This window comes from Schistocerca americana, chromosome 11, assembly GCF_021461395.2.
Source record: "Schistocerca americana isolate TAMUIC-IGC-003095 chromosome 11, iqSchAmer2.1, whole genome shotgun sequence".
In the NCBI taxonomy this organism is placed as follows: Eukaryota; Metazoa; Arthropoda; class Insecta; order Orthoptera; family Acrididae; genus Schistocerca; species Schistocerca americana.
The window spans coordinates 114,238,944-114,261,577 of NC_060129.1; the positions used below are offsets into that span (position 1 = coordinate 114,238,944).

Below are 22,634 nucleotides of genomic sequence, written 5' to 3' on the forward strand. Positions count from 1 at the left end.
GAAACAAGGCCCCGGGAGTAGACAACATTCCATTATAACTACTGACAGCCTTGGGAGAGCCAGTCCTGACAAATCTCTACCATCTGGTGAGCAAGATGTACGAGACGGGCGAAATACCCTCAGACTTCAAGAAGAATATAATAATTCCAATCCCAAAGAAAGCAGGCGTTGACAGATGTGAAAATTACCGAACTATCAGTTTAATAAGTCACAGCTGCAAAATACTAATGCGAATTCTGTACAGACGAATGGAAAAACTGGTAGAAGCCGACCTCGGGGAAGATCAGTTTGGATTCCGTAGAAATATGGGAACACGTGAGGCAATACTGATCCTACGACTTATCTTAGAAAATACATTAAAGAAAGACAAACCCACGTTTCTAGCATTTGTAGACTTGGAGAAAGCTTTTGACAGTGTTGACTGGAATACTCTCTCTCAAATTCTGAAGGTGGCAGGGGTAAAATACAGGGAGCGAAAGGCTATTTACAATTTGTACAGAAACCAGATGGCAGTTGTAAGATTCGACGGACATGAAAGGGAAGCTGTGGTTGGGAAGGGAGTGAGACAGGGTTGCAGCCTATCCTCGATGTTATTCAATCTGTATATTGAGCAAGCAGTAAAGGAAACAAAAGAAAAATTCGGAGTAGGTATTAAAGTCCATGGAGAAGAAATAAAAACGTTGAGGTTCGCCGATGACATTGTAATTCCGTCAGAGACAGCAAAGGACATGGAAGAGCAGTGGAACGGAATGGACATCAACAAAAGCAAAACGAGGATAATGGAATGTAGTCGAATTAAGTCGGGTGATGCTCACGGAATTAGATTAGGAAATGAGACACTTAAAGAAGTAAAGGAGTTTTGTTATTTGGGGAGCAAAATAACTGACGATGGTCGAAGTAGAGAGGATATAAAATGTAGACTGGCAATGGCAAGGAAAGCGTTTCTGAAGAAGAGAAATTTGTTAACATCGAGTATAGATTTAAGTCTCAGGAAGTCTTTTCTGAAAGTATTTGTATGGAGTGTAGTCATGTATGGAAGTGAAACATGGACGATAAATAGTTTGGACAAGAAGAGAATAGAAGCTTTCGAAATGTGGTGCTACAGAAGAATGCTGAAGATTAGATGGGTAGATCACGTAACTAATGAGGAGCTATTGAATAGAATTAGTGAGAAGAGGAGTTTGTGACACAACTTGACAAGAAGGGATCGGTTCGTAGGACATGTTCTGAGACATCTAAGGATCACAAATTTAGCATTGGAGGGCAGCGTCGAGGGTAAAAATCGTAGAGGGAGACCAAGAGATGAATACACTAAGCAGATTCAGAAGCATGTAGGCTGCAGTACGCATTGGGAGATGAAGAAGCTTGCACAGGATAGAGTAGCATGGAGAGCTGCATCAAACCAGTCTCAGGATTGAGGACCACAACAACAACAACATCACATCATACGCACAAATGCGACTGTCTAGCGAAGAAAGTGAAGTACTCAGAAGGGGACAAGGAAACAATATGAAACTTCTCATATACAGGGTGGTCTATTGATCGTGAACGGGCCAAATAACTCACGAAATAAGCGTCAAACGAAAAAACTACAAAGATCGAAACTTGTCTAGCTTGAAGGGGGAAACCAGATGGCGCTATGGTTGGCCCGCTAGATGGCGCTGCCATAGGTTAAACGGATATCATCTGCGTTTTTTTAAATAGGAACCCCCATTTTTATTACAGATTCGTGTAGTTCGTATACAAATATGGATGTTTTAGTTGGACCACTTTTTTCGCTTTGTGATAGATCGCGCTGTAATAGTCACATAAATATGGTTCAACAATTTTAGACGAACAGCTGGTAACAGGTAGGTTTTTTAATTTAAAATGTAGAACGTAGGTACGTTTGAACATTTTATTTCGGTTGTTACAATGTGGTACATGTACCTTTGTGAACTTATCATTTCTGAGAACGCATGCTGTTACAGCGTGATTACCTGTAAATACCACATTAATGCAATAAACGCTCAAAATGATGTCCGTCAACCCCAGTGCATTTGGCAATACGTGTAGCGACATTCCTCTCCACAGCGAGTAGTTCGCCTTCCGTAATGTTCGCACAAGCATTGACAATGCGCTGACGCATGTTGTCAGGCGTTGTCGGTGGATCACGATAGCAAATATCCTTCAACTTTCCCCACAGAAAGAAATCCGCGGACGTCAGTTCCGGTGAACGTGCGGGCCACGGTATGGTGCTTCGACGACCAATCCACCCGTCATGAAATACGCTATTCAATACCGCTTCAACCGCACGCGAGCTATGTGCCGGACGTCCTTCATGTTGGAAGTACATCTCCATTCTGTGATACAGTGAAACATCTTGTAGTACATCGGCAGAACATTACGTAGGAAATCAGCATACATTGCACCATTTAGATTGCCATCGATAAAATGGAGCAAATTATCCTTCCCCCCATAATACCGCACCATACATTAACCCGCCAAGGTCGCTGAGGTTCCACTTGTCGCAGCCATCGTGGATTTTCCGTTGCCCAATAGTGTATATTATGCCGGTGTGTGTTAGCGGTGTTGGTGAATGATGCTTCGTCGCTAAATAGAATGCGTGCAAAAAATCTGTCATCGTCCCGTAATTTCTCTTGTGCCCAGTGGCAGAACTGTACACGACGTTCAAAGTCGTCGCCATGCAATTCCTGGTGCATAGAAATATGGTACGGGTGCAGTCGATGTTGATGTAGCATTCTCAACGCCGACGTTTTTGAGATTCCCAATTCTCGCGCAATTTGTATGCTACTAATGTGCGGATTAGCCGCCACAGCAGCTAAAACACCTGCTTGGGCATCATCATTTGTTGCAGTTCGTGGTTGACGTTTCACATGTGGCTGAACACTTCCTGTTTCCTTAAATAACGTAACTATCCGGCGAACGGTCGGGACACTTGGATGATGTCGTCCAGGATACCGAGCAGCATATATGGCACACGCCCGTTGGGCATTTTGATCACAATAGCCATTCAACAACATGATATCGACTTTTTCCGCAATTGGTAAACGGTCCATTTTAACACGGGTAGCGTATCACGAAGCAAATACGGACCGCACTGGCGGAATGTTACGTGATACCACGTACTTATATGTTTGTGACTATTACAGCGCCATCTATCACAAAGCGAAAAAAGTGGCCCAACTAATACATTGACATTTCATTACGTACTACACGAATATGTAATAAAATGGGGTTCCTATTAAAAGAAAAAGGCAGTTGATATCCGTTGAGCTGTGGCAGCGCCATCTAGCGGGCCAACCATAGCGCCATCTGGTTTCCCCCTTCAAGCTAGTCAAGTTTCGTCCTTTGTAGTTTTTTCGTTCGATTCTTATTTCGTGGTATATTTTGCCCGGTCACTATCAATGGACCAACCTGTATTTGAGTCTCATCTTTATCTACAATGTCAACGTCCTTGCCGCAGTTCCTGTGAGATCACCAAAGTTAAGCGCTGTCGGGCTGGGTTAGCACTTGGATGGGTGACCATCCAGTCTGCCGAGCGCGGTTGGCAAGCGGGGTGCACTCAACCCTTGTGAGGCAAACTGAGGAGCTACTCGACTGAGAAGTAGCGGCTCCGGTCTCGTGAACTGAAATACGGCCGGGAGAGCGGTGTGCTGACCACATGCCCCTCCATATCCGCATCCAGTGACGCCTGTGGACTAAGGATGACACGGCGGCCGGTCGGTACCGTTGGGCCTTCCAACGCCTGTTAGGACGGAGTTTATTCATTCATTCATTCATTCATTCAATCATTCATTCATTCATATCATTTTTGCCCTTATGGACAGTGTCTGAACTCAAATATCTCATGATGACACACTTTTCACTTCTTTCCTTTCCTCCTTTTCTCATCCCAAAATCTCATCATCCTTTGACTATGCTCTTGTTTCCTTTGTTCCGTCCATAATGCTTCCGTCTTCCTCTTCTCATTTACCATAAATTTTGCGTTCCTAATTTTGTTCCTGAATTCCTTTCTGTCTTTTTTCATTTGTTTGTTGATCCCCAGCTGCCTTATGTCTTCCTGTGTTTCATGATACCAATTAGTTTTAAGGCTTGAATGTTTTACTACATCAAAGATTCTGTTTATAAGTGCGGTGTTGTCCATTCTCTGTATGTGTCTGTAGAAATTTAGTCTGCGTTTTCTGATCATGTGTTCGTATAACTCATTGGTATGTCTTTTCATCCATATGCCTTCTTTATGTATTGGTCCGAATATTTTCGTGAGAATTTTGCGTTCTGTTTTTTCTGTCTCTCTAATGCCTGATGCTCCAGTTGTGCACACACGAGAACGCACCAGCCGCTACCATGACGACGGCGTCCTCGCTACACAGACTAGAGGGCGCCTGATACACGCTTTATAATCCATGGCAGCGGCTTCCTCACCACAAGGAGTAGAGGGCCCTGTGGTCCTGTCATATTAGCCGTTTTAGTAAACTGACTCAAATGTTTTCTACCTAAATGTATGAATAGATATATTGTAATACAAGAGGACACCAGTTCTTGTGTGTCACAAATTGCTTTACTTTATATTATGGCACATAATGTAATATACTTTTACGAGTTGACTACGGAACATGTGTTATTATTTTATAATTAACACCATAATTGTAACTCTTCTTAAATGAATGGTTCCGTTTTCTGTCACTTAAATTTATGTTAAACCAAGGTGAGTAGTAATTACACATAATAAACTGTGTTAAATGCGGTTGATCGCCGCTGTGGCTGTTTCAGTCTATTCACGTGACCTCAGCACACTATTTAAGTCCATACGAAGGGTTAGTCTCGCATAGTTTCCTGCCGTTATGTAGACAGGAGTGACACCACCAGCAGTCGACCAGTGGGTAACATATTTTAAATTTACGTAATTTTAGCTGTTGTATAATGGAGTCTTTCTGACGGATTTCTGTAATTTCACAGTGTAAACGCCCAGATGACCCCTACGTCGGATTGAAGCCGGTTGGCGGTATAATAATAATATATGCGATTAAGACTGTTGTTGAAGATTAATCATACTAATCGCTGCTTCATCTCCACAATCATGTTGTCCAAAAATCGCCGATGTATGCCTCTCCACATTCGCTTTCCCCCTCGTACACGCCTGCAGTGTGTAATGCATCCACCTTGTCCTTAGTGGAGCCTAGCACGTCCTGGATCCTACGACCACTATACAGGGTGAAAAGTATTTAAACCGACAAACTCTGGGAGGTTGTAGGGGACATCAAAACAAATATTTTTCCCTAATGTCATTTTTTTCTATGAGGATTATTTAAACCGGTGGAGGCCGTATTACGCTCTTCAGTTGTAGGCATCTGCTGTCCACCATTGTAGTAGTGCACTGTCTTTGTTTACTAATGGAGCGATACACCTTTTAGAACATGTTTTTTGCTCGAGTATCATGTCGTTTTTGGAAACCCAGACTCTACTATGTAGGAATCAACATGGATTCCGGAAACAGCGATCGTGTGAGACCCAACTCGCTTTATTTGTTCATGAGACCCAGAAAATATTAGATACAGGCTCCCAGGTAGATGCTATTTTTCTTGACTTCCGGAAGGCGTTCGATACAGTTCCGCACTGTCGCCTGATAAACAAAGTAAGAGCCTACGGAATATCAGACCAGCTGTGTGGCTGGATTGAAGAGTTTTTAGCAAACAGAATACAGCATGTTGTTATCAATGGAGAGACCTCTACAGACGTTAAAGTAACCTCTGGCGTGCCACAGGGGAGCGTTATGGGACCATTGCTTTTCACAATATATATAAATGACCTAGTAGATAGTGTCGGAAGTTCCATGCGGCTTTTCGCGGATGATGCTGTAGTATACAGAGAAGTTGCAGCAATAGAAAATTGTAGCGAAATGCAGGAAGATCTGCAGCGGATAGGCACTTGGTGCAGGGAATGGCAACTGACCCTTAACATAGACAAATGTAATGTATTGCTAATACATAGAAAGAAGGATCCTTTATTGTATGATTATATGATAGCGGAACAAACACTGGTAGCAGTTACTTCTGTAAAATATCTGGGAGTATGCGTGCGGAACGATTTGAAGTGGAATGATCATATAAAATTAATTGTTGGTAAGGTGGGTACCAGGTTGAGATTCATTGGGAGAGTGCTTAGAAAATGTAGTCCATCAACAAAGGAGGTGGCTTACAAAACACTCGTTCGACCTATACTTGAGTATTGCTCAACAGTGTGGGATCCGTACCAGATCGGGTTGACGGAGGAGATAGAGAAGATCCAAAGAAGAGCGGCGCGTTTCGTCACAGGGTTATTTGGTAAGCGTGATAGCGTTACGGAGATGTTTAGCAAACTCAAGTGGCAGACTCTGCAAGAGAGACGCTCTGCATCGCGGTGTAGCTTGCTCGCCAGGTTTCGAGAGGGTGCGTTTCTGGATGAGGTATCGAATATATTGCTTCCCCCTACTTATACCTCCCGAGGAGATCACGAATGTAAAATTAGAGAGATTAGAGCGCGCACGGAGGCTTTCAGACAGTCGTTCTTCCCGCGAACCATACGCGACTGGAACAGGAAAGGGAGGTAATGACAGTGGCACGTAAAGTGCCCTCCGCCACACACCGTTGGGTGGCTTGCGGAGTATAAATGTAGAATGTAGATGTAGAGTGAGTACACTGACATGGTTGGTGCTGTACTATGTAGCGCACCACAGCGGACGAGGTGCACAGCGGGTTTATCAACAACAATGTCCTAATCGCCGTATCCCGCATCATACGACCTTTGCTGCTGTGTACCAACGTCTGCGTGAGACCGGGTCATTTAGCAGATTCCCTGGACAGGGACGCCGTCGCACGGTAAGAACGCTGCAGTTTGAGGAAGCTGTCTTGCAGCATGTGGAGCGGGATCCTTCAATCAGCACTCGTGCAACTGCACGTCACATGGGGACGAATCAGACGAATGTAAGAACAGTCCTTCGAGAGCAACTGTTACGTCCATTTCACTTATAGCGTGTCCACAACCTGGAACCAGTTGATTATCCACGCAGAGCACAGTTTTCGCAGTGGTACCTGGAACAGTGTGAAATGCATCCTACATTTCCCTCCTCTGTATTGTTTACCGATGAAGCAACGCTCGGGCGTGATGGAGTCTTCAACATTCACAATTCGTATGTTTGGAGTGAGGGTAACCCACATGCCACAGTTACTAGCGCTCATCAAGTGCGGTTCTTCGTTAATGTGTGGGTCGGTGTTGTTGGGGACTGTTTAATTGGGCCGTATCTGCTACCTAGGCTATTAAATGGCAGGCACTATTACAATTTTCTCGCCAGAGCATTGCCAGATTTGCTGGAAGACAACGCATGTGGTTCCAACATGACGGGGGGCCGACACATTTCAGTCGTCGTGTGCGTCGATTCCTGGACCGACGGTTCCCAGAAACGTGGATTGGCAGAGGTGGTCCTGTACCGTGGCCTGCTCGATCCCCAGATATGTCCCCTCGGGACTTTTTGTGTGGGGAGAGATGCGTAACCTTCAACTCCTGTTGCACCAGAAGAGGATCTGGTTTCCCGGATAGTAGCAGCAGCAGGAACAATTCAGGTACTTCTGGGGTTTTTGCCCGTGTCAGACAGAACATGAGCCGACGGTGTAACCTTTGTTTACGTGTCGATGGAGGAATTTTTGAAAATCTACTGTAATGGAAATTGGTTTGTGTTAATGTGTTGTCTCTTCGTAATAAAAAAAATGAAGTGTTTGTTGGTTTAATTAATATGCCGCCAGTGAAATCTTCCTCTACCGGTTTAAATACTCCTCATAGGAAAAAATGACATTAGGGAAAAATATTTGTTTTGGTGTCCCCTACAACCTCCCAGAGTTTGTCGGTTTAAATACTTTTCACCCTGTAGAAGACAGGCTGCAGCCCAATTCGGCAAAGGTGTCTGCCTATTCGGTCAGTAACATTTATCACGTAAGGTAAGCGCACTGCTGGCTGCAGTTTGTCTATTTCTTGCTTACTTGTGTTCGTCGATAAGGCTGGGTGCATCGAATAATGGCTGTAGCCATTGGCTAGAAACGTTGTGCGTAGCCTTTTAAGCTCCGGTGTCATGTTTTGAGCATCACTTAGGCGCTGCACACGCAAGTTACATTGACCTCCGACAACGTCTTCTTGGTGCGGCAAGGGTTTTTTTCCCGAGCTGGAGGGCTCACGCAGCGTTTGGTAGACCCTGTGCTGGCGCGCTGACGCCGGGGCAGAGTTTGTGCCGGTGTTCCCGGGCAGCAAGCAGGTGATTTAAAGCGCGGCGGGGTGGGGCCAGTGTTTACCCAGCCAGCCAGCCAGGCCGGGCTTTGTTAACTGTTTGCAGCGCTCAGCGCAGGCCCGAGGCGCGTGAGAGCTCGTGTTTGCAGTTGCTATGCGATGCGGCGGCCAGAACTCTGCTATCGCTTGCTCTGCAGGGTCTGTCCGTGTTCTCATACAGTTTGATCAAAAGTATCCGGACATCTACGTGATCAAAAGTATCCGGACACCTACACTATGCGATCGAAAGTACCCGCACACCTACACTATGCGATCAAAAGTACCCGGACACCTACACTGTGCGATCAAAAGTACCCGCACACCTACAATATGCGATCAAAAGTACCCGCACACCTACACTATGCGATCAAAAGTACCCGCACAGCTACACTATGTGATCAAAAGTACCCGCACACCTACACTATGCGATCAAAAGTACCCGCACACCTACACTACGTGATCAAAAGTACCCGCACACCTACACTATGCGATCAAAAGTACCCGCACACCTACACTATGCGATCAAAAGTACCCGGACACCTACACTATGCGCTATGTGATCTAAAGTACCCGGACACTTAAACTATGTGATCAAAAGTACCCGCACACCTACACTATGCGATCAAAAGTACCCGGACACCTACACTGTGCGATCAAAAGTACCCGCACACCTACACTATGTGATCAAAAGTATCAAGACACCTGGCTGAAAATCGACTTACAAGTGGCGCCTTCCATCGGTAATGCTGGAATTCAATATGGTGTTGGCCCAGCCTTAGCCGTGATGACAGCTTCCACTGTCCAGGTATACGTTCAGTCAGGTGCTGGAAGGTTTCTTGACGAATGGCAGCCCATTCTTCACGGAGTGCTGCACTGAGGAGAGGTATCGATGTCGGTCGGTGAGGCCTGGTACGAAGTCGGCGTTACAAAACATCCCAAACATCTTCTATAGGATTCAGGTCATGACTCTGTGCAGGCCAGTCCATTACAGGGATGTTATTGTCGCGCAACCACTCCGCCACAGGCCGTCCATTACGAACAGGTGCTCGATGGTGTTGAAAGACGCAATCGCCATCTCCGAATGGTCCTTCAACAGTGGGAAGCAAGAAGGTACTTAAAACATCAATGTAGGCCTGTGCTGTGATGGTGCCACACAAAACAACAAGGGGTGCACGCCCCTCTCGCGTCTGTCGCCCGTCATAATTTAATTTATTATTTATTGGTAATGTTTATTGGTGCCGACTTACGTGGTGGGCCTTAATCAAAATATTTCATTCAATTTTGGTTTACAATTAAATGCTTTTGTGAAGTTCTCCTTTTTAACAATATTAATCCTAAATTATTTGTTATGTAATGAATGTTAGACTCGCTGGATCTTAAAACATGAGCATATAACTTGAACAATAGAATAAACTTTTCATATTAATTTCCTCGGCTAGTCAGTCCACTTTAAAGCAAAATCTTTAGTTATTAATTACAATTGCGGCCCACACACGCGCCAGAGTATATCTTCTTACCTCCGTTAACCATTTTATGGGAGTCCAGGCTATGGCTCTCGGCTGTGGTACTGAAATTAAGAATCTTAAAGCTACGTATTTTCTGCAGCGTCGGGCGGCTGTGGAGAAAATGGTTCAAATGGCTCTGAGCACTATGGGACTTAACTTCTGAGGTCATCAGTCCCCTAGAGCTTAGAACTACTTACACCGAACTAACCTAAGGACGTCACACACACACACCCATGCCCGAGGCAGGATTCGAACCTGCTACCGTATCGGTCGCGCGGTTCCAGACTGTAGCGCCAAGAACCGCTCGGCCACCGCGGTCGGCGGCTGTGGAGAAAAATGTATATTACGTGAATGGCGGGCGAGTTTTTCGCTTCCGCTATTTTTTTTATAAGTTAATATCGCCACGCACTGGCGTCGTTGGCTGCATCGGCCGCTGCGATTGTTTAATTGTAAATTACTCGAATGCAGGTTAATTCAAGAAAGGCGGACATGAAATCGCGATCACCTCTTACAAATTAAAAGTGAACAATGATATTAAATCAATATATTATCTGCATAATTAGTACAAATATGCTTACATTTGCCAGCGCTCGCAAGATGTCTGTCTACACGCAACCAAGACAAGAAAAGAAGTGATGACGACTAAAAAATTAACGAAAGAGCGAATCTTGTCGTTTCTTTAGATGATTTTGTTATATTTCTTTGCCTTCGAAACTTACGCAGAGAAATTATTATAATACGGATACATGAGAAAAATGTATATTATTCAATTTTTAAATCTCTCTTCTTTATAAATACTGTCTTTTGAGTCTCTTCTTATTATTTCGCTGGGGACGCTATACCCCCTCCATGAAAAACACGACCACACCATAACAGCACCGCCTACGAATTTTACTGTTGGCACGACTCACAAAAAATGGTTCAAATGGCTCTGAGCACTATGCGACTTAACTTGTGAGGTCATCAGTCCCCTAGAGCTTAGAACTACTTACACCGAACTAACCTAAGGACATCACACACATCCATGCCCGAGGCGGATTCGAACCTGCGACCGTAGCGGTCGCGCGGTTCCAGACTGAAGCGCCTAGAACCGCTCGGCCAAAGCGGCCGGCTGTACGGTAGTGAGACGTGGGTGATAAACAGTTCACACAAGAAAAGAAGGTCTCGAAATGTGGTGCTGCAGGAGAATGCTGAAGATTAGATGCATAGATTGGCATAGCCGATGAGGAGGTGGTGAATCGAATTGGGAAGAAAAAAGAAATCTGTCGCGCAACTTGACTAAAAGAAGATAGAGGGAGGATAACGCGACACGTGAAAGGATATTCAATTTGGTAATGGAGAAAAGTGACGCGGTAAAAATTGTGGATGTTGGGTGCAGTAGTTATTCGGCGATGAAGGGGCTTGCACAGGATAGTCTAGCGTGGAGCACTGCATCAAACCGGGCTTCGAACTCAGGACCGCAACTACAATGCTAATCTTACACAAGGCCTCCCAAGAGGAATGGTCAAACGATCATTCGAAGCGAACAAAAGTCTTGGAAACATGGACTCTAAGGACTTTAAGAGCTTGTTCACCTTCTATTGTGTTATACATCTCTCTCATTGAACAAGTGCTCATAGCTATTTACGTACATATTTTAGAGCCACTTATACTAGAGTTTCCTACTTCGAATGGTTGTTGGTTTCATATCCCTGCATATCGACTATTTCTCCTTGCAGACCTCGTATTTTCTTGCATAAGATATCTTTTCTCAGCGCAACCTCTAAATATTTAAACGATATTACGCAGTTCAAATACTCGCCGCGTATCTTTTAATCGCTTACTATCGCTTTCTTTCTCTGTGCTATGGTCGTTTTGTCGTATTTTTCCGCATTTAAAGTCAGGTGCGCCGCCCATTTGACCGAGCGGTTCTAGGCGCTTCAGTACGGAACCGCGCTGCTGGAACGGTCGCGGGTTTGAATCCAACCTCCCCATCGCACCCCCCTCAGATTTAGTTATAAGTTGGCACAGTGGATAGACCTCTAAAAACTGAACACTGATCAATCGAGAAAAGAAGTTGTGTGGAACTATGAAAAAAATAAGTAAAATACACAAACTGAGTAGTCCATGCGCAAGATAGGCAACTTCAAGCATAGTGTGAACTCGGGAGCGCCGTGGTCCCGTGGTTAGCGTGAAGAGCTGCGGAACGAGAGGTCCTTGGTTCAAGTCTTCTCTCGAGTGAAATGTTTACTTTCTTTACTTTCGCAAAGTTATGATCTGTCCGATCGTGCATTGACGTCTCTGTTCACTGTAATAAGTTTAGTGTCTGTGTTTTGCGACCGCACCGCAAAACCGTGCGATTAGTAGACGAAAGGACGTGCCTCTCCAATGGGAACCGAAAACATTTGATCGGGGGACATAGGTCAACCGATTCCTCCACAGGAAAACACGTCTGATATATTCTATACGACGCTGGTGACGGCATGTGCGTCACATGACAGGAATATGTTGTCGACCCACCTAACTTGTACACCTGGCGAATGGTTAAAAAGATTCTTCTACCTTGCCCGATTTAGGTTTTCTTGTGGACGTGATAATCACTCCCAAAAAAGTGATGAAAACATAAGAGTTTGTCACATAAACTGCAACAAATGAATGCAACAGTTTCACAGTCGCACAGTTTTCCCTGTGCTCTGTCAAAACATATGTTTTTAACGTTTTCAAATTTTTCCGTGTGTAGACGGTCAAATCCTGCATATGTCCAAGCAAATCTGAACATGTCCTGGAATTTTGGAGAGAGTAGTTGATTATGTGTGAGTGCTTGAACTTTGATAATTGACACACGATCACGTAAGCAATATTGCTCTGTGTACCTGTGCGAAATCATGGAATCTTTTCACGAGGTATTTCACTTGCCGAAAACCAAACACATCTAACGGTTGCACAAGAGGTGTACAACCTGGGGGAATGGTAATCACGTCTACTCACACACTAAAATTGTCTGAAAATAAAAAATTAAACTTTTCACTCGAGGGAAGACTTGAACCAAGGACCTCTCGTTCCGCAGCTGCTCATGCTAACGACGGGACCACGGCGCTCCTGAGCTCACACCATCCTTGATGTTGTCTATTTTGCCCATGGACTACTCAGTTTGTATATTTTGCTTATTTTTTTCGTAGTTCCACACAACTTCTTCCTGTTTTCTCGATTGATCTGTGTTCAGTTTTTCAAGGCCTATCCACTGTGCCAGCTTATAACTAAATCTGAGGGGGGTGCGATGGGAAGGTTCCCTTGTAAGTTCTAGGGGACTGATTACCTCAGATGTTAAGTCCGATAGTGGTTCAAATGGCTCTGAGTACTATGGGACTCAACTGCTGAGGTTATTAGTCCCCTAGAACTTTGAACTAGTTAAACCTAACTAACCTAAGGACATCACAAATATCCATGCCCGAGGCAGGATTCGAACCTGCGACCGTAGCGGTCTTGCGGTTCCAGACTGCAGCGCCTTTAACCGCACGGCCACTTCGGCCGGCAGTCCGATAGTGTTCAGAGCCATTTCAACCATTTTGAAAGTCAGCTGCCGCATATTGCAACACGTGGAAATTTTGTTCAATTTCTGTATTCCGTTACGGTTGCGCAACGGCGTTACTTTGCTGTACACAAATGCATCTTGTAGTGTGTGCTGCAGGAACGTTAGACCTTAGCGCTCCTATTATGTCAGCTTGTATTGTGAAGTATACACGGTGGAAATTTTACTCGGGGCCAGAGGATTAAAGTGAAGGGGCGTGCGTGCGTGCGTGCGTGCGAGGAGTCCCTTGCCGCCGTGCTGCTGCGTGTGGAGAAACTTCACTGACGATGACGAAGCGCTGTCGAAACACCTGTTGAAGGCCGCGGGGAGCAGAGAGCGTCGGCTTGTGAAACGCCCTGTGCCGACGACGACTGCTGTGTGCGTGCACGCACGACTCACTGTCGCACGTAATTCCGCTTGCTCCCTTTCTCTCTGCCTCAGATACGAGCTGTGGCTACAAAATAACGGGACGAATGCTGTAAAACATTTTATTTTAAAAGCACACGTCATACACTACTGGCCATTAAAATTGCTACACCACGAAGATGGCGTTCTGCAGACGCGAAATTTAACCGACAGTAAGAAGATGCTGTGATATGCAAATGATTAGCTTTTCAGAGCGTTCACACAAGGTTGGCGCCGGTGGCGACACCTACAACGTGCTGACATGAAGAAAGTTTCCAACCGATTTCTCATACACAAACAGCAGTTGACCGGCGTTACCTGCTGAAACGTTGTTGGGATGCCTCGTGTAAGGAGAAGAAATGCGTACCATCACGTTTCCGACTTTTATAAAGGTCGGGTTGTAGCCCATCGCGATTGCGGTTTATCGTATCGCGACATTGCTGCTCGCGTTGGTCGAGATCCAGTGACTCTTAGCAGAATATGGAATCGGTGGGTTCAGGAGGGTAATACGGAACGCCGTGCTGGATCCCAACGGCCTCGTATCACTAGCAGTCGAGATGACAGGCATCTTATCCGCATGCCTGTAACGGATCTTGCAGCCACGTCTCGATCCCTGAGTCAACAGATGGGGACGTTTGCAAGACAACAACCATCTGCACGAACAGTTCGACGACGTTTGCAGCAGCACGGACTATCAGTTCGGAGACCGTGGCTGCGGATACCCTTGACGCTGCATCACAGACAGGAGCGCCTGCGATGGTGTACTCGACGACGAACCTGGCTGCACGGATGGCAAAACGTCATTTTTTCTGATGAATCCAGGTTCTGTTTGCAGCTTCATGATGATCGTATCCGTGTTTGGCGACATCGCGGTGAACGCACATTGGGAGCGTGTATTCGTCATAGCCATACTGGCATATCACCCGGCGTGGTGGTATGGGGTGCCATTGGTTACACGTCTCGGTCACCTCTTGTTCGCATTGACGGCACTTTGAACAGTGGACGTTACATTTCAGATGTGTTACGACCCGTGGCTCTACCCTTCATCGATCCCTGCGATACCCTACATTTCAGCAGGATAATGCACGACCCCATGTTGCAGGTCCTGTACGGGCCTTTCTGGATACAGAAAATGTTCCACTGCTGCCCTGGCCAGCACATTCTCGAGATCTCTCGCCAATGGAAAACGTCTGGTCAATGGTGGCCGAGAAACTGGCTCGTCACAATACACCAGTCACTACTCTTGATGAATTGTGGTATCGTGTTGAAGCTGTGTGGTCAGCTACACCTGTACACGCCATCCGAGCTCTGTTTGACTCAATGCCCAGTTGTATCAAGGCCGTTATTACGGCCAGAGATGAATACCCGTTATTATCTGCATTTCTTCTTGGTGTAGCAGTTTTAATGGCCAGTAGCTTGTTTAGTTTGCCACTTGGGGCAGCCGTGCGGTCTGAGGCGCCTTGTCACCATTCGAGCGGCTCCCCCCGTCGGAGGTTCGAGTCCTCCCTCGGGCGTGGGTGTCTGAGTTGTCCTTAGCGTAAGCTACTTTAAGTTGGATTAAGTAGTGCGTAAGACTAGGGACCGCTGACCTCAGCAGTTTGGTCCCATAGGAACTTACCTCAAATTTAAAAAAAAAATCAAATTTAGTTATTGTTACTCTCGATACACTCCCCTCCTCTGTTCCTACAACACACGCTCTGTGCGAATTTTTCGTTCAATTTTCTCATTATGAAAATATTGAAGAGCGATCTGTTTTAGTTGTTAAAAACCATTCAAAAGCCAAGACTGCATAAAATACATTTTTTAATCAAGACAACCGGTTTCAGCAGCCTTAGCTGCCATTTTCAGCTTTTAGACATTTTTGTAGTAAAATGGTTGAAATGGCTCTGAGAACTATGGGACTTAACGTCCGTGGTCATCAGTCCCCTAGAACTAGAACTACTTAAATCTCACTAACCTAAGGACATCACACACATTCATGCCTGAGGCAGGATTCGAACCTGCGACCGTAGCGGTCACGCGGTTCCAGACTGAAGCGCCTAGAACCGCACGGCCACACCGGCCGGCTTTTGTAGTAAAACATGTCCAGTTTACGCTGGGCCTCATGCACAGGATGTCACGTGGATAAAACTCAGCACATTATAAACGTTTATCATCGCTAAAATATGTAAAGAAACACATAGCACCTTGTCCAAAAGACCATGTCTATATACGTATTCCTCACAGATGCTTGTTACATGATATATGATACGTGTAGCATATTTGTATCATGTAACAAGCATCTGTGAGGAAAATGTACAAGTATATGGACATGACCTTTTGGACAAGGTGCTGTGTGAGACTTCCTGGCAGATTAAAAGTGTGTGCCGGGCTGAGACTCGAACCCAGGACCTTTGCCTTTCGTGGACAAGTGCTCTACCATCCGAGCCACCCAACCACGAATCGCGACCCCTCCTCACAATTTTACTTCCGCCAGTACGTCGTCTCCCACCTTCCAAACTTCTGTGAAACTTGCAGAACTAGCGCTCCTGGGAGAAAGTAGCTGGGTGTGACTCCCAGGTTGAAGCCATATTCCTCGACTTTCGAAAGGCGTTCGACTCAGTTCCGCCCAGTCGCTTGCTCCAAAAAGTGCGCGCTTACGGTCTATCCGATGACATATGCCGTTGGATAGAAAGTTTTCTAACAGAGACCAGTATGTCGTCCTGAATGGGGAGACTTCAACAGAAACAAGCGTAACATCAGGTGCGCCCCAGGGCAGCGAAATAGGTCCGCTGCTTCTTACGATCTACATAGACGATGTGGTTGATGGTATTGACAGCGGCATTGGACTGTTTTCCGATGATGTTGTACTCTACAGGAAAGCAGTATGACACGAAAGTTGTGAACAAATCAATGAGGATCTGCAGAAAATAAATACGTGGTGTAATGGCTGGCAGTTATCTCTCAGTATTAGTAAGTGTAACCTACTGCGTGTAACAAGGCGAAAATCCTCATTAAGTACGAGTACAAAATAAATGCCAGCGGTAACATCCGTCAACCATCTGGGTGTGACTATTCGAAATGATCTCAAATGGAACGATCAGATTACACAAGTAACGGGTAAGGCGAACTCTAGATTGCGGTTTATTCGTAGAATCCTGAAGCGATGCAGTCCTTCAACAAAGGAAACTGCTTACAGTGCGTTGGTTCGTCCACTTTTAGAGCATTGTTCGTCTGTATGGGACACTTACCAGTTTGGTCTGATTCAAGAGATTGACAAGGTCCAAAGAAGAGCGGCAAGATTCGTGATTGGTACATTTAGCCATCGCGAGAGCGATACTTTATTCTATGAAGTGGAACACACTTGCAGATAGACGACGCGCTAAACGGAAGGGGCTGCTCACTAAACTCCAAAATCTGATCTTCGCCGAGGATGTAGAGCATATATTATTACCACCAACTTTCAGCTCGCGCAATGATCACCATTCAAAGATAAGGGAAATTAGAGCTGGTACTGAGGCGTTAGTCGTTTTACCCTCGCGCGATTCACGAGTGGAACAGAGTGGGGGAAATATGACTTCGGCGCGAATTGTGCCCTCAGCCACACACCGCTTGCTGGCTAGCGGAGTATATATGTAGATGTAGATGCCGGAAGTTAAGAAGACTTCAAGTTTAGTGCAGTTGTATCCCGACAATTATTGTCCAACATGGCTCCTGAAACATGCAATATGTCCGAAGAAATACAGGGCTAGTCAAAAGTCCTTCGTAAGTTGGAAGATTAAAGGGAAAATTTAATTGTGATGATGGGAACATAGGTGCCATCTTCAAATCCCCCATTTTGGATTCTTTTTTTTTTAAATGGCAGAGGAGGTGTATGACACATCAAATAACACTCGCTTGAGCTCTGGAATTTAGTGGTGTAATTTGTTTTTGTCTATCGTATACCGTTTAGAGGTTATTAATGTTCAAATTTGGGAAATTACCTTCAAACCGACTGCTACAACACATTTTCTACGTGTTGCCCATCCTGAGACACGAGTCGGTATCAAGGTAAATTTGAACATCAATAACTTCTAAACTGTACAAGATAGACAAAAATAAATTACGCCACTCAATTCCAGAGCTCAAGGGAGTGTTATTTGATGTGCCATACACCCCTCTTCCCATTATAAAAAAAAAAAAAAATGACGTGAATCCAAAATGGCGGATTTCAAGATGGCGGCCATGAATGATATTCACTCTAAAAGTTGCGGCCCCGCATCAAACCTGTGTTCCCATCATCACATTTCAATTTTCCCTTTAATCTTCCAACTTATGAAGGTGTCCAAGGATTTTTCACTCGCCCTGTATATCAAGGTAATGCAAAAAATAAAAAGAAATGGAACAAACGGTTTTCAAGTAAACTTTAATAGCCTTTGTAGCATAGATAGTCGTAATAAATAATAGCGACGAAAGGAACAGAAGATAGCTCTCTAGAAACTCTGGTCATGATATCTGTGCCTGTTTCGTTATCTGCCACGCTAGCCATTTGAAACACTGTGTATTTTTGCGCTGGCAGACAGCAGACGATCGTCATTCGGGAAGTTGGTCGGACACGCACAGACAGTCGGTTCTGTCGAGTGGTGCTGGGATGATGGGGTCAGACCGACCGACCGACATCAGACCAACCGACCGACAAGCAAAACTGGTCCGTAAGCTCCTCCACTCGTCCAGTTTGTAGGACAGCCGATAAATTGGTCCCGATAAATTGGTCAAGCAAAATTGGTTGGGAAGCCCCTCCACTTGTCCAGTTTGTAGGATGGCCGGTAAATTGGTCAGGATAAATTGGTCAAGCAAAATTGGTCGGAGAGCCCCTCCACTCGTCCAGTTTGTAGGACGGCCGATAAATTGGTCAAGCAAAATTGGTCGGGAAGCCCCTCCACTCGTCCAGTTAGTAGGACGGCCTATAAATTGGTCCCGATAAATTGGTCAAGCAAAATTGGACGGTAAGCCTCTCCACTCGTCCAGTTTGTAGAACGGCTGATAAATTGGTCCCGATAAATTGGTCAAGCAAAATTGGTTGGTAAGCCTCTCCACTCGTCCAGTTTGTAGGACGGCTGATAAATTGGTCCCGATAAATTGGTCAAGCAAAATTGGTTGGTAAGCCTCTCCACTCGTCCAGTTTGTAGGACGGCTGATAAATTGGTCCCGATAAATTGGTCAAGCAAAATTGGTCTGTAAGCCTGTCCACTCGTCCAGTTTGTAGGACGGCCGATAAATTGGTCCCAATAAATTGTTATGTGTGTAGAGTCCTTATACTGAGTGGTGACCGGTGAGTGCTAAGTGGCGATGTTGTTGACGTGTACAGGAGAGCGTGCGGTCTCGCGTGGCCATGGACTTCACGGGCAGCGTGGGGCGCATCGTGGACGACCCGCAGGAGGCGCGCGCCATCGCAGCCGCGGAGGGCTACTCGTGGAAGCGGCGCTGGCGGCCACCCAGGCCGTCCGCCCCCGGCGCCGCCCCCGCCGCCCCCGGCGCCACCCCCGCGCCCGCCACCGGGCTGGCGGCCGGCGTGCACGTGGCGCAGCCCTGGTTCCACGCCGGCATGACGCGCGAGCAGGCCGCGCAGCTCGTCCACCGGCACGGCTCCGTCGACGGGTGAGTCGCTCCTCACGATGAACACTGCTCTCTGCCTCCGAAACCTCCTCGCATCCCGTACCAGTCCCCCTGTCTGTCACAGGCCGCGTCAGCGCCGGGGTAAGAGGGGCATTAGGGGTATAGGATTACCATTTACTACAATACTAGCTGAGTACCCGGTCTGTCACTTCCCCCCTCCCCCCCCCCCCATGACCATCTCCCACCCGCTGTCCGTGTCCCACCCTCTGTCCATGTCCCATCCCCCGTCCATATCCCATGTCCTGTCCGTCTTCCACCCCCTATCCATCCCCCAACCCCCTCATCAATCTCTTATCCCCTTCTGTCCATCTCCCATCCCCTACTGTCCATCTCCCCTTCTGTCCAACCCCCTCTATCTCCCTCCCACCTCTTTCTATCTCCCTCCCCCCTCTTTCTATCTCCCTCCCCCCTCTTTCTATCTCCCTCCCCCCTATTTCTATCTCCCTCCCCCCTCTGTCTCCCTCTCTCTCCCCCGTCTGTCTGTCTCTCTCCCCTGCCTGTATATCTCCATCCCCCACCTGTCTATCTCCCTCCCCCTTCTGTCTGTCTCCCTTCCCCGCCTGTCTACCTCCCTCCTCCCTCTGTGTGTCTCCCTCCCCCGCCTGTCTACCTCCCTCCCCCGGCTGTCTACCTCCCTCCCTACCTCCCTCCCCCCTCTCTCTACCTCCCTTCCCCCTCTGCCTACCTCCCTCCCCCCTCTGTCTATCTCCCACCCCCATCTGTCCATATCCATCCCCCGCCTGTCTGTCTCCCTCCCCCCTCTGTCTGTCTCCCTCCCCCGCCTGTCTACCTCCCTCCCCCCTCTGTCTGTCTCCCTCCCCCACCTGTCTACCTCCCTCCCCCCTCTGTCTGTCTCCCCCCCCACCTGTCCACCTCCCTCCCCCCTCTGTCTATCTCCCACCCCCATCTGTCCATATCCATCCCCAGCCTGTCTGTCTCCCTCCCCTCTCTGTCTGTCTCCCTCCCCCACCTGTCTACCTCCCTCCCCCCTCTGTCTGTCTCCCTCCCCCGCCTGTCTACCTCCCTCCCCCACCTGTCTACCTCCCTCCCCCGCCTGTCTATCTCGCTCCCCCGCCTGTCCATCTCCATCCCCCACCTGTCTCTCCCCGCCTGTCTATCTCGCTCCCCCGTCTGTCCATATCCATCCCCCGCCTGTCTGTCTCCCTCCGCCCCTCTGTCTCCCTCCCCCACCTGTCTGTCTCCCTCCCCCACCTGTCTTCCTCCCTCCCCCAGCTGTCTCCCTCCTTCGTCTGTCTGTCTCCCTCCCCCGTCTGTCTCCCTCCCCCGTCTGTCTCCCTCCCCCCTCTGTCTGTCTCCCTCCCTCATCTGGTTATGTCCCTCCCCCGTCTGTCTATCTCCCTCCCCCCTCTGTCTATACCCCTCTCCCTCTGTCCGCCTCCCCCTCCCCCTGTCTCTGCCATTGCATCTCTTCCTACCTCCTTCTCTCTCCACATTATCACCTCCACGCAATAGCAAGTTGCAGGTTCTTACACCCACAGTATTTCCTTCCATATATCTTTATAAGTTAAAGCTTTAACAACATTGTAACTCATCTAGACATTAACAAAAGTTTTTCATGATGTGATAACTCACAAACTTTTGTTTGCTCATTCACACACATCGATTTGTGCACCCTTAGTGGCACGGGTAATGTCTGGTCCCCATTCCATTTCTCTCCACGTACGATTCCAGATCTCGGAGCTGACATGTTCAACTGCATTGCGATAGTGTGCCTTCGAGTCCTGTAGGTCTCTAACCTTGGTTCAGTACACCAGATCCTTCATAAAACCCCACAGGGCGAACTCTAGTGATGTGAGGTCACTGGATCATGGCAGGTCACACTCCGAGCTTCCTCCTCTGGCGTCCAAATTTTGTAAGGTTTTCAAGTCAAGTCTTACGTCAAAATTACGTCACGTGGAGGGTAAGAAAAACTTTGAGTTATCTTATCACATGCTGAGAACCATTTGTCAATCTCTAGTATAGTTTTACAGTTATTGAAATCTTAAGTTGTAAAGATAATTTATGGACGCCCTGTATGTGTACCGAATTTGGTTGAAACCGATTTAGGGGTTTAGGACGAGCTTTTTACCCGTGGCCCACGTATGCATATGTCTCACGTATTTCGTATACTGAAGAGCCAAATGAACTGGTACACCGGCCTAATATCGTGTAGGGCCCCTGCGAGCACGGCGTGACATGGACTCGACTAATGTGTGAAGTAGTGCTCGAGGGAATTGACACCATGAATCCTGCAGGGCTGTCCATAAATGTGTAAGAGTGCGAAGGGGGTGGAGATCTCTTCTGAACAGCATGTTGCCAAGTTCCCCAGCTATGCTCAATAATGTTTATGTCTGGGGAGGTTGGTGGCCAGCGGAAGTGTTTAAACTCTGTAGCAATTCTGGACGTGTGTGGTGTCGCGTTGTCCTGCTGGAATTGCCCGAGTCCGTCGGGATGATCAGTGGACACGAATGGATGCAGGTGATCAGACAGGAAGCTTACGTACGTGTCACCTGTGCCAGTCATATCTAGACATACCAGGGGTCCCATATCACTCCACCTGCACACGTCCCACAACATTACAGAGCCTCCACCAGGTTGAACAGCCCCTACTGACATGCAGGGTCCAATGGATTCATGAGGTTGTCTCCATATCCGTACACGTCCATCCGCTCTATGCAGTTTGAAGCGAAAGTCGTCCGGCCAGGCAACATGTTTCCAATCATCAACAGTCCAGTGTCGGTGTTGTGGGGACCAGGTGAGGCGTAAAGCTTTGTGTCGTCCAGTCATGAAGGGTACACGAGTGAGCCTTCGGCTCGGAAAGCCCATATCGAAGATGTTTCGTGTAATGTTCGCACGCTGACACTTGTTGATGGTCCAGCATTGAAATCTGCAGCAATTTGCGGAAGGGTTGCACTTCTGTCACGTTGAACGATTCTCTTCAGTCGTAGGATCTTTTTCCGTCCGCAGCGATGTCGGATATTTGATGTTTTACCAGATTCCTGATATTCACGGTGGACTCGTGAAATGTTCTTACGGCCGGTATTACACTATCAAATTTCTTTGTCCAATATCTTTGTCCAATATCTTTGTCAAAGATATTTGATAGTGTAATAGGGACTTTGTCAAATGTCGTCCAATATTTGATCAAATCCAGGGCCTCGCTGTATATTTGATCAAAGAAACCGCTTGTCTTCTGTTCACTGCAATGTGACATGTTACCACATGGAGCGCTAGCATCGCTGCAGCGTTCT

At 46.9% G+C, this 22,634-nt stretch overlaps 1 protein-coding gene across 1 annotated transcript in view; it reads left to right on the top strand.

Moving 5' to 3' along the window:
• Nucleotides 1-22,634, top strand: part of LOC124553621 (growth factor receptor-bound protein 14-like) — a 1,033,185-nt gene that overhangs the window by 994,481 nt on the left and 16,070 nt on the right. Inside the window, exon 11 of the mRNA XM_047127476.1 lies at nt 19,076-19,365. Within this exon, the coding sequence (XP_046983432.1) occupies nt 19,076-19,365 (290 nt within the window). The remainder of the gene's footprint in view (nt 1-19,075; nt 19,366-22,634) is intronic.